The sequence below is a fragment of the Haliaeetus albicilla genome, chromosome 10 (genome assembly GCF_947461875.1).
Source record: "Haliaeetus albicilla chromosome 10, bHalAlb1.1, whole genome shotgun sequence".
NCBI lineage: Eukaryota > Metazoa > Chordata > Aves > Accipitriformes > Accipitridae > Haliaeetus > Haliaeetus albicilla.
In genome coordinates, this window is record NC_091492.1 from 25,798,077 (window position 1) to 25,810,624 (window position 12,548).

At 58.0% G+C, this 12,548-nt stretch overlaps 1 protein-coding gene across 1 annotated transcript; it reads left to right on the forward strand.

Moving 5' to 3' along the window:
• The first annotated feature begins 3,542 nt into the window (after positions 1-3,542).
• LOC138687162 (scale keratin-like) lies at positions 3,543-4,281 on the forward strand. Its single transcript, XM_069793125.1, has one exon. The coding sequence runs from the start codon at positions 3,558-3,560 to the stop codon at positions 3,975-3,977; it is 420 nt and encodes a 139-aa protein (XP_069649226.1). The 5' UTR covers positions 3,543-3,557; the 3' UTR covers positions 3,978-4,281.
• The last annotated feature ends 8,267 nt before the right edge of the window (positions 4,282-12,548 follow it).

The following is a 12,548-nucleotide window of genomic DNA, read 5'->3' on the forward strand; positions in this document are numbered from 1 at the left end:
TGGCCACACGGCTTTTGCACGTCTCCAAGGATGCAGACTCCACAACCTCCCGGGCCAACTTGTGCCAGGGCTCGTTCACCCTCACAGTGGAAAAAGGGCTTTGGGATGTTGAGGCGGAGCCTCCCGTCTTTCAGCTGGTGCCCATTGTCTCTTGTCCTGGCACTGGACACCTCTGAAAAGAGCCTGGCTCCATCTTCCTGATGCCTTCCCTTCAGCCAGGGGTGCACATTGATGAGACGCTCCCCCCACCCCACCCCGAGCCTCCTCAGCACCAAGAGGAACAGTCCCATCTCTCTGAGGCTCTCCCCAGAGGACACGTGCTCCCTGTCCCTTCGGCAGCTGTGTGCGGCACTTTGCTGGACTCTCTCCTGTAGCCCCACATCTCTCCCGTGCTGGGGAGCCCAGCACTGGACACAGCAGCCCAGGGGTGGCCTCGCCAGTGCTGAGTGGAGGCCAAGGATCCCCTCCCTCCACCTCCTCCGCATGCAGCCCAGGACACCGCCGGCTGCCTCTGCCCCAACGCACGTTGCCGGCTCATGCTCAGCTTGGCGTCCACCAGCACCCCCAGGGCCTTTCCTGACAAGCTGCTCTCCAGCAATCGACGGCCATTTCCCAGGCACGGGGTTTAACACCGGCTCTCCTCCAGCCTCCTCTGTGCAGACGCCCGGAGATGCTGCCCTGCTTCTGCGGAGCAGCGGGACCTGGCGGAGCTGCTGCCGCCGCTCCCGGGCTGAGAAGACCGGGCAAGGGAGCACTGCCAGCGCCTGTCCTGCCTTCTGCCCTTTCCCCAGCTCCTGCAAGGCCCACCAAAAGGCTCTCTCTCCTCTGCCTGCTGCCTGCATCCTCCCTCTCCCAACACCACCCACCCTCCCCTTGCCCAGGCATCCGAGGACCACTACTTGCCCTCCCACGGCTGCCGGGGTCTTCCCAACATGGGACATGGAGGGAGGGAGACATGACTTGAATGCAGGAAAGCTTTATTGTGCCCAGAGGAGCAGGAGAGACTGTCAGAGAGACGGTGGGCAGGACCCAGAGAGGCCGGTTGCCACGTGTTGGGGGAAGCAGAGGGATCTTCCCCAGGGCATCGCTTCTCGCTCCAGATGCCCCCTTGGCGCGGCATCCCAGATCCCGAGGACTTGGCCCATCAGCCTCGCAGGGCCTTTCGGGTCCACCTCCTGCCCCATCCGACAGCTGGGACGAGAGGGGAGGGGAGGGGAGGAGAGCAGAGGGCAGGAGAAGAGGGCAGGGAAGGGCTGAGGGTGGGTGGCACTGCCGGCTGCCCAGGCGTTGGCTGGGGCTGGCGATGCTCAGGTCTCCTCAGTGCCCCGTGCCCGCCAGCTCAGCCCTGCTTGGGTGGGGGTGTTGGCGTTTGGGCTGGGGGCAGCGCCTGGGGCTGAGCTGGGTCTAGCAGGGCCCACAGGTGTCCCACAGCTTCTTGCTGTAGCGGGGCAAGGCACAAGGGCTGCAGGCAGGAGAAGCGTAGGGTCTGCCAAAGGTGCAGAGGCCCCCCGAGCCCAGGGTGGCGCCGGCGCCGTAGAGGCCTCCCAGCCCCAGGTTGCCCCCAAAGGCGGGTGCTCCGGAGGAGCCCACCACGGCTTGCTGGGGGAAGGAGCTGAGGATGGGGCCGGGGAAGGTGACGACGACGGGGGGCGGCTGGATGAAGGCCGTCGAGTCGGGGCACTGCCGGGCGCACAGCTCGTTGCAGCTCTCGGCGATGGGCTGGGGGACGGCGACGCCGGTTTTCGGTGGGCACAGGTCGTAGCAAGACATCTTTGCGCAGGATCGGACGGTGCTCTGCAAGAAGGCAGAGGTTGCAAGAGAGCAGCAGAGGCGAGCGCCCGAGGCGGAGGGGCCGGGGCCGGAGCAGGGGGCCGGGAGGAGAAACGCTCACAGACTTACCCTGTTCCCAGAGGCAAAGGTGGCCAGAGCAGCGCTTGGGGGAGCCTGGCAGAGGCAGAGCTTTTATAGCAGCCCCGCCATTGCTCAGCACCACCTGGGCCAGTCTGCAGAGGCGGCACTCCCTCCTGCCAGTGATGATGGGGCTGTCCAGCTCCTGCCCCTCCCTGAGTCAGCATCCCCTCGCCAGGCCAGCACCTGCCACTTCCGAGGCTTTCCTCCCCTTTCTGGTTCGAGGGCTAAATGATAGCAGGCATCTCCCTGCCGGGGTCTGCGCGCAGCGGGAGAGGGCTGTGCTTCCGCAGCTCCCCGCTGCCTGCCTCGTGCTCTGCCCGGGGAAGACACGTCTGCCCTGTGCCCGCAGCCAGGCTCTGCTGGGAGGAGAGACACCGCGAGCGCCGGCGGGGCCGAGCCAGCCGGGGGCTGCTGCGGTCATGCCACCAGGCAGAGTTCCCATCTCCCCAGCACCCCAAGGGCAGCCCCGGCCCAGCACCGTCCCCCAGCAATGGGGCTCCCGGGACACTTGCGAGGGGCTGGGGGAGGGCTGGCACGAGCCTGTGCCATGTGGGCCCAGGTGGGGTCTGTGCTCCTTGCACCACGCACCTCAGGGAAGAGCGCGAGGGGTTTTTCTCCCCCAGAATTGCAGAGGTCGATGGCTAACACCTTCAGGTGGATGGAGACCGGCTCCTTTGGGCTGCTGAGTGATGCATCGTGCTGAGCAGGCAGTGCCCGAGAGGAGTGCCTTTGATTTGGCATTTCGTAACCTCGCGCCTCTGCGGATAATAGCCACACGGCGCACGTCATGCGGTCACTGGCATGCGGGAGGCCTTTGCAAGGCCGCCTTCCTGGCCAGCACCAGGACCCTGGTCTTCCCTGCGGCTCTGCAAAGAAAGCAAGGGGCCGCCCCGAGACCAAGCCCTTGGGCAAGTGCTATGGCACGCAGGGCGCTCGCAGTCAGCCTTTGTCACGCTGCATGCCCTCTTACACACCGAGATAATGAAAAGACAGCTGGGCTCATTCGGCCCATTAGGTGGCAGCTGGCAAGCATCCAAGCGGGGTAATTGCAGGGGCTGATAGAGCAGGTTGGGGCTGGAGAGGAAACAGCATCAGCAAAGCAGCCCCATGCCACGCAGGGAGGAGGCAGGGGCTCGGCCGCTGCGGGCCACGTGCCCCCAGCGCGGCCAGCTCCTCCCCGCACTCGCCAGCCCGGCATAAAAGCGCTGCCCTCGGCAAGCGCTGGCATCCGCCGCTCCTGCCTCGCTCTGCTCAGGAACAGGGTAGGTGGGTGCCTGCAGCTCTCTGCCTCCTCTGGCAGGGGCTGGCGTGGGGACTCCGTGGCCAGGAGAGCACCGCTGGCCATGGGCGTGCTGGCAGCAGGCTTGGAGGGCCAGGGCGGGCTGAGTGGCGGAGGGAGGAGGAAGGAGCCCCGTGGCCCAGACGCGCAGAGCCAGGCCTTGCACAGGCTCTCGGGGAGGGCTTGCGTGCCCTCTGCGTGCAGAGAGGGCAAGGCAAGGGGTGCGGAGAGCAGGGCGCTGAGGGGGGCTGGCTGGGCAAAGAGCAAGCGGCAGGCAGTGCGGGCAAGGTGGCGGCTCTGGCCCCTCCAGCTCCAGGGCAGCCCTGGGAACAGGGCACTGCTCGGCCACGGGATCTCCTCCTCGCTCATGACACCTGTCCTTGGGTCCCGCGTGTTTCAGGCTCAGCTCTCTCGCACAAAGATGTCTTGCTACGACCTGTGCCCACCGAAAACCGGCGTCGCCGTCCCCCAGCCCATCGCCGAGAGCTGCAACGAGCTGTGCGCCCGGCAGTGCCCCGACTCGACGGCCTTCATCCAGCCGCCCCCCGTCGTCGTCACCTTCCCCGGCCCCATCCTCAGCTCCTTCCCCCAGCAAGCCGTGGTGGGCTCCTCCGGAGCACCCGCCTTTGGGGGCAACCTGGGGCTGGGAGGCCTCTACGGCGCCGGCGCCACCCTGGGCTCGGGGGGCCTCTGCACCTTTGGCAGACCCTACGCTTCTCCCGCCTGCAGCCCTTGTGCCTTGCCCCGCTACAGCAAGAAGCTGTGGGACACCTGTGGGCCCTGCTAGACCCAGCCCCAGAGCCCCCAGAGACCCTGGGCCTCCTCAGCCTCACACCTCCTCTCCTTTCTCCCCTCCGTCCCCTCTCTCCATCTTGCCTCTCCTCCTTGCTCCTGCCCATGCCCAGGTGCATGGTGCAACTCCACCATCGTCCCACAGGGCACTTGCTTGTCTCCACAACAGCCACCGCCTGGGAGAAGCCTGAAGGAACACCTCTCTTGAAGCCCGGGGTGACAACCTGCCTGCCTCTGCCTTGTGTGTCTTTCTGCAGTGGGTGCTTTCCTGCACTGCAATAAAGCAAGCCTGCATCCAACACCTGCCTCTCTGCCTTTCCTTTCAAGGCCTAGCGTGGGCTGCAGGGCTCCCTCGCCCTGCACGTGTCCCCCTCCAGCCGGGCCAGGGCAGGCTCAGCCCCAGCAGAGCCCGGCTGAGCTGCCTTTTGGGAGACCCCCCCACACACGGTCCCGCGGCTGAGCTCCAAGGGCCCTGCCTGAACGCAGGTGGCTCCCCTGCCTGCACGACATGCAGCCCTGGGGTGTTTGCAGGCCTCCAGCCTCCCTGCGCGTGAGCACGGCTGCCCCAGGGGATGGGAGCCAGCCAGGAGCAATTCCTGCCGCAGCTCCAGACCTTTGTGCCTCCTTGGCTCAGCTTGAGGCCCTGGGAGAAAAAGGAAACGGGAGGCTTCCCATTCCCTTCCTCTTCCCTAACAACGTCCAGTGCCCTTTCCTCTTCTTTGTACCCTTTTGCTACTTTCTTTTCGCTTCTCCCCCTTCTTCTTCTCCTTCCCCTTCTCCCTCCCTTTCCTCTTTCCCCACCGCTTCTCCCTCCCCTTCCCGTGCCTCTTCTCCTCCTCCTTTCCCTTCCTCTTCCCTTCTTTTTCTACTCCCCCTTCCCCTTCCTCATCCTATTTCCCTTCCCCTTCCACTCCACTCTCCCCTTCCCTCTCCTCCTTCACCTTCCCTTTCCCCTTCCACTTCCCCATCCCCAGCACAGACCAACACACGCCGTGCTCCTCGGTTCTCTGCCGCAGACGCCAGATCACAGAAAACACAGCCTGGCTCTTGTGGCAGGAGCCTTTGCAGGGCATCTTGTCATGCTGCCCCCTCAAGCAGGGTCACCCCGAGCCGGCTGCCCAGCGCCGTGGCCACACGGCTTTTGCACGTCTCCAAGGATGCAGACTCCACAACCTCCCGGGCCAACTTGTGCCAGGGCTCGTTCACCCTCACAGTGGAAAAAGGGCTTTGGGATGTTGAGGCGGAGCCTCCCGTCTTTCAGCTGGTGCCCATTGTCTCTTGTCCTGGCACTGGACACCTCTGAAAAGAGCCTGGCTCCATCTTCCTGATGCCTTCCCTTCAGCCAGGGGTGCACATTGATGAGACGCTCCCCCCACCCCACCCCGAGCCTCCTCAGCACCAAGAGGAACAGTCCCATCTCTCTGAGGCTCTCCCCAGAGGACACGTGCTCCCTGTCCCTTCGGCAGCTGTGTGCGGCACTTTGCTGGACTCTCTCCTGTAGCCCCACATCTCTCCCGTGCTGGGGAGCCCAGCACTGGACACAGCAGCCCAGGGGTGGCCTCGCCAGTGCTGAGTGGAGGCCAAGGATCCCCTCCCTCCACCTCCTCCGCATGCAGCCCAGGACACCGCCGGCTGCCTCTGCCCCAACGCACGTTGCCGGCTCATGCTCAGCTTGGCGTCCACCAGCACCCCCAGGGCCTTTCCTGACAAGCTGCTCTCCAGCAATCGACGGCCATTTCCCAGGCACGGGGTTTAACACCGGCTCTCCTCCAGCCTCCTCTGTGCAGACGCCCGGAGATGCTGCCCTGCTTCTGCGGAGCAGCGGGACCTGGCGGAGCTGCTGCCGCCGCTCCCGGGCTGAGAAGACCGGGCAAGGGAGCACTGCCAGCGCCTGTCCTGCCTTCTGCCCTTTCCCCAGCTCCTGCAAGGCCCACCAAAAGGCTCTCTCTCCTCTGCCTGCTGCCTGCATCCTCCCTCTCCCAACACCACCCACCCTCCCCTTGCCCAGGCATCCGAGGACCACTACTTGCCCTCCCACGGCTGCCGGGGTCTTCCCAACATGGGACATGGAGGGAGGGAGACATGACTTGAATGCAGGAAAGCTTTATTGTGCCCAGAGGAGCAGGAGAGACTGTCAGAGAGACGGTGGGCAGGACCCAGAGAGGCCGGTTGCCACGTGTTGGGGGAAGCAGAGGGATCTTCCCCAGGGCATCGCTTCTCGCTCCAGATGCCCCCTTGGCGCGGCATCCCAGATCCCGAGGACTTGGCCCATCAGCCTCGCAGGGCCTTTCGGGTCCACCTCCTGCCCCATCCGACAGCTGGGACGAGAGGGGAGGGGAGGGGAGGAGAGCAGAGGGCAGGAGAAGAGGGCAGGGAAGGGCTGAGGGTGGGTGGCACTGCCGGCTGCCCAGGCGTTGGCTGGGGCTGGCGATGCTCAGGTCTCCTCAGTGCCCCGTGCCCGCCAGCTCAGCCCTGCTTGGGTGGGGGTGTTGGCGTTTGGGCTGGGGGCAGCGCCTGGGGCTGAGCTGGGTCTAGCAGGGCCCACAGGTGTCCCACAGCTTCTTGCTGTAGCGGGGCAAGGCACAAGGGCTGCAGGCAGGAGAAGCGTAGGGTCTGCCAAAGGTGCAGAGGCCCCCCGAGCCCAGGGTGGCGCCGGCGCCGTAGAGGCCTCCCAGCCCCAGGTTGCCCCCAAAGGCGGGTGCTCCGGAGGAGCCCACCACGGCTTGCTGGGGGAAGGAGCTGAGGATGGGGCCGGGGAAGGTGACGACGACGGGGGGCGGCTGGATGAAGGCCGTCGAGTCGGGGCACTGCCGGGCGCACAGCTCGTTGCAGCTCTCGGCGATGGGCTGGGGGACGGCGACGCCGGTTTTCGGTGGGCACAGGTCGTAGCAAGACATCTTTGCGCAGGATCGGACGGTGCTCTGCAAGAAGGCAGAGGTTGCAAGAGAGCAGCAGAGGCGAGCGCCCGAGGCGGAGGGGCCGGGGCCGGAGCAGGGGGCCGGGAGGAGAAACGCTCACAGACTTACCCTGTTCCCAGAGGCAAAGGTGGCCAGAGCAGCGCTTGGGGGAGCCTGGCAGAGGCAGAGCTTTTATAGCAGCCCCGCCATTGCTCAGCACCACCTGGGCCAGTCTGCAGAGGCGGCACTCCCTCCTGCCAGTGATGATGGGGCTGTCCAGCTCCTGCCCCTCCCTGAGTCAGCATCCCCTCGCCAGGCCAGCACCTGCCACTTCCGAGGCTTTCCTCCCCTTTCTGGTTCGAGGGCTAAATGATAGCAGGCATCTCCCTGCCGGGGTCTGCGCGCAGCGGGAGAGGGCTGTGCTTCCGCAGCTCCCCGCTGCCTGCCTCGTGCTCTGCCCGGGGAAGACACGTCTGCCCTGTGCCCGCAGCCAGGCTCTGCTGGGAGGAGAGACACCGCGAGCGCCGGCGGGGCCGAGCCAGCCGGGGGCTGCTGCGGTCATGCCACCAGGCAGAGTTCCCATCTCCCCAGCACCCCAAGGGCAGCCCCGGCCCAGCACCGTCCCCCAGCAATGGGGCTCCCGGGACACTTGCGAGGGGCTGGGGGAGGGCTGGCACGAGCCTGTGCCATGTGGGCCCAGGTGGGGTCTGTGCTCCTTGCACCACGCACCTCAGGGAAGAGCGCGAGGGGTTTTTCTCCCCCAGAATTGCAGAGGTCGATGGCTAACACCTTCAGGTGGATGGAGACCGGCTCCTTTGGGCTGCTGAGTGATGCATCGTGCTGAGCAGGCAGTGCCCGAGAGGAGTGCCTTTGATTTGGCATTTCGTAACCTCGCGCCTCTGCGGATAATAGCCACACGGCGCACGTCATGCGGTCACTGGCATGCGGGAGGCCTTTGCAAGGCCGCCTTCCTGGCCAGCACCAGGACCCTGGTCTTCCCTGCGGCTCTGCAAAGAAAGCAAGGGGCCGCCCCGAGACCAAGCCCTTGGGCAAGTGCTATGGCACGCAGGGCGCTCGCAGTCAGCCTTTGTCACGCTGCATGCCCTCTTACACACCGAGATAATGAAAAGACAGCTGGGCTCATTCGGCCCATTAGGTGGCAGCTGGCAAGCATCCAAGCGGGGTAATTGCAGGGGCTGATAGAGCAGGTTGGGGCTGGAGAGGAAACAGCATCAGCAAAGCAGCCCCATGCCACGCAGGGAGGAGGCAGGGGCTCGGCCGCTGCGGGCCACGTGCCCCCAGCGCGGCCAGCTCCTCCCCGCACTCGCCAGCCCGGCATAAAAGCGCTGCCCTCGGCAAGCGCTGGCATCCGCCGCTCCTGCCTCGCTCTGCTCAGGAACAGGGTAGGTGGGTGCCTGCAGCTCTCTGCCTCCTCTGGCAGGGGCTGGCGTGGGGACTCCGTGGCCAGGAGAGCACCGCTGGCCATGGGCGTGCTGGCAGCAGGCTTGGAGGGCCAGGGCGGGCTGAGTGGCGGAGGGAGGAGGAAGGAGCCCCGTGGCCCAGACGCGCAGAGCCAGGCCTTGCACAGGCTCTCGGGGAGGGCTTGCGTGCCCTCTGCGTGCAGAGAGGGCAAGGCAAGGGGTGCGGAGAGCAGGGCGCTGAGGGGGGCTGGCTGGGCAAAGAGCAAGCGGCAGGCAGTGCGGGCAAGGTGGCGGCTCTGGCCCCTCCAGCTCCAGGGCAGCCCTGGGAACAGGGCACTGCTCGGCCACGGGATCTCCTCCTCGCTCATGACACCTGTCCTTGGGTCCCGCGTGTTTCAGGCTCAGCTCTCTCGCACAAAGATGTCTTGCTACGACCTGTGCCCACCGAAAACCGGCGTCGCCGTCCCCCAGCCCATCGCCGAGAGCTGCAACGAGCTGTGCGCCCGGCAGTGCCCCGACTCGACGGCCTTCATCCAGCCGCCCCCCGTCGTCGTCACCTTCCCCGGCCCCATCCTCAGCTCCTTCCCCCAGCAAGCCGTGGTGGGCTCCTCCGGAGCACCTGCCTTTGGGGGCAACCTGGGGCTGGGAGGCCTCTACGGCGCCGGCGCCACCCTGGGCTCGGGGGGCCTCTGCACCTTTGGCAGACCCTACGCTTCTCCCGCCTGCAGCCCTTGTGCCTTGCCCCGCTACAGCAAGAAGCTGTGGGACACCTGTGGGCCCTGCTAGACCCAGCCCCACAGCCTTCATATATGTCAGAATTGGAGACGCTTAGAAGAATCTGGTCATTGTAAATGTTGCAGCCTCTAATATTTTCTTAAATTCTTTTTGTTTTGCTGTTTTGAATGTTCCATTTACTCTCCAGTTTCACAGGTCTCTTCCCTTATGTGCTTTTTTGTATGCTTTTTTGTTCTCAGGATTCTTTCGCTCTATTATTATCTTTATTGTGTTTTTTGTGATCCTCATGTAAATTATTGTATTCATTTAGCTGTTGTGTAAGGTTTAGCTTGACTACTCTAAGCAGAAATTTTTAGCTTAATTTTTCATTTCTTTTTCTTCCTCTTATCTTTTTTTTTTGTCTTCTAAATTATTCAACTTATTTTTCCCAATAAAGCTTTTATGTGTCAAACCTGCAGAGGTTTTTAAACCTATTTTTTATTCTAAACATTGTTGAGGGTTCACCTGACTTCATACCTATTCATAATACAGATGGTGTTGTGCTCCACTGCTGTAGTCCATTTTCTCTGTTTACTTCCAATGATGTGGTATATTTCCTCTTATTATCTATTTTCTACTGTTGATTATTTTGTGCAGTATTTTTCATTCACGGCCAATTAGTAGAGAAAGCAACAGCGTGAAAGTTTAAAAATGGCTCTTTCCATCCTGTACATATTTCCTTTCTCTTAAGTTTTTTATTTAACTTCAGAAATTATCTCCTGCACCTATCTCCCATAAGTTTTTTTCGTGTTTCTTCTGCTTATTTGATATTCTTTAGCATATGATTATCAATAAATTTTTAAAATACATAACAGATTTTCTCTGGTTGATGCTGTTACTGTTATGGTATAAAACTTTCACTTTCTTTATCTTCCATGAAAATATATTCTAAGTTCTCTCCTATGGTCGATTTTGTCACACTTCCTTGGTTTTAAGAGGTACTTTGAGACACTAATATATCTTCAAATCAGTGACATACTCCTGTCTCTCATTTAAAATGCAGAAATTATGATTAATTTTGAAAATATCATTTTTCAGCTCTCTTAATCTCCTGGCTTTAACATCCAGCTTTTCAACTTCACCCTCTCTGGTCGCTTAAATTTCTAGAGAGACACTGGAAAGAACAGGAAGTTTTTATCACAGTCCACCAGGTTCCTGCTGAAGACAGTGGTAGACACTCTGTGAAAGGAGCAGACTACTCTGGATGACACAGAAGGGAAAGTAGGACAGGGACAGAGCTGGCCAGCCCCAGCGGCTATGAACAACCACCTAATTAGGGGAGTGATATGACTGACAGTGTCTCCTTGTTTAGACTGATGCTATTATTCACCATTGGGACATGTAAGTCACATTGTAACAACAAAACAGCATGCATAAATCATTAGTCACTGTTTCTAAGGTGCTTTGATACCCTTTGTTCCTGAGCTGCTTGAGAAAATCTGCAATAAGCACTTTTTTTCCCACGGGAACTCCCCAAAGACATTTTGTAATTTGGAGAGCATTTAAATCACAATGTTATTAAATACAAAGTAATGCTACCAAGTGGAGAGAGGAAACAGAGGCCTTTGATGTGGAGAGGGTTTGTTGTCCTGAGACCGAGTAACGAGGCACAACTTGCTCTGGCTTGCAGACTTTGCAGTAAAATGTAAATCTAGGTAAAAAAGTCACCCCCAAGCTGGGAGGTGTGAATTGCGGTAATTCACTTTCTATGCCTAGAGAGTGTTTTTTGTCTTCCCCTGCAATAAATGCAGGGCAGTTTTTGTTGGGGAAACAGTCGCTTTAGCCAGCTGTTGTTTCCACTTACCTTCCCAGCCACAACTCCTCCCAAACTGCAACAATACATCAGAAAAAAAACCCAAACCAGAAATCTAAACACAATTCTTTTATCAGCTGAAGAGAAAAGGAAAAGATCAGGGTAAAGCTGTATCACAACAAGTAATATTCAGCTTAGGCATTGCAGGAATTAAGACCAGATATTTCAGCTCTGAGGGTCTTCTCAGGGATGACAAAGAGAAGGGTCTGTAAAATGCCTTGGACATGGGTAAAAACTTAAGAGTTGGAATAAAAGATACTGACTGTCCTCTGAAAAAGCACAGAAAAGGGGTAAAATAATCACAAATGTACGTAGCATTTTTTCTAGAAAGTATAGTTTGAAATAACTACATATTTTCACCTGATATATAGCAAATGTGACATACTAACAGAGATTTTGATCAAGAATGTTGAAAGGATTTTTTTTTCATGAAAGAAAAGAAGAGCTACATTAACATTGACCCATGACTTCCAATAGCACAAATCATTATGTAATTAAAGTAATGGCGTGCACCACCTTGTTTCCTGTACATTAAAGCAAATGTGATTGTGTCACACTGAAGCTTCTAGATCACTCACACATTTTCATACATTAACACAACACCAAACATTAGCTGGGTTGAACACCAACTAATGAATGTTTGTGAAATCATTACAACGTACCTTTTTCTCAAGAAGCCCCAGAACATACCTGATAAGAGTTAACGCTCAGAACATCTAATAGAAAAACTATCTGCTGCTTTGATTTTTCCTCAAAATTGTACTTGTTTTACTGGATCATGGGCAGGGGTGGGACTTCATACATTTCTCAATAGTGATTTCTTTGACTTCCTAGCTCAAGTCACTGTCAGCAGAACCATGGGCCCCTTTAAAGCTGAATTTCAATTCCCACTTGAACTCTTCTAGTGAAACAAAATAATTTTTATGTAGGATTGAGTTGCAACTCAGAAGACTTCCTCTCAATGGAAAGCTGTTGGGGAATTGTCATGTGTATTGTATGATCTCAGCTGATATTCATGGCCATTGAAATCCATCTTAGATCAATGAGGTATATTTATGTTAGGAACGGAAAAGATGAATTCCTGGGTAGTGCTAGGATAAGCTGCACTCTGTCTCCAATTAACTTACCAGGCAAATTTAAAGGTCTGTTAAGGAAAAATGTTAAAGGGCTTTTAAGGAAAAATAAATCAGCCAAAGATGAGTCTTACAAAATCTCTGAGCAGACAAGCTTATGGCAGCTTTGTAAAGGAAGAAGTATCATGTTGAGTCAGCTTGATGCACGTGGTAATTCCAGTGAGGTCACTATAATGATACCAGGAATTACACTAGCCAATTAAGACCTAAGATTAAAGAAATCATGGTGGTGTAACATGGACGTCACATGGTGTGAGAATTTGAATAAAATCATAAACACGATAAACACAAAACTTTCACCACTCAAAGCTGTTAAACAATTCCTGTTTGGCAGCCAAATGCAACAGCCAGCACCAAGCGAGATTCCAACCCCTTAGGAATGCTGAGAAACTCTGTATAAGCTCCAGGCCCTGAGTTCATCCAGACACATCTTTCGGCTTATTCGCCTTGCTGAGCTTAGTGAGTATAATTTTTTGATTTCTTTCTATTTACTTAATCAGAACCTAAATCAGAGTAGAAGATTCCTAT

Excerpts from the sequence above, each read along its gene's own strand:
- LOC138687162 (XM_069793125.1), top strand. The coding sequence starts at position 3,558 with ATGACACCTGTCCTTGGGTCCCGCGTGTTTCAGGCTCAGCTCTCTCGC.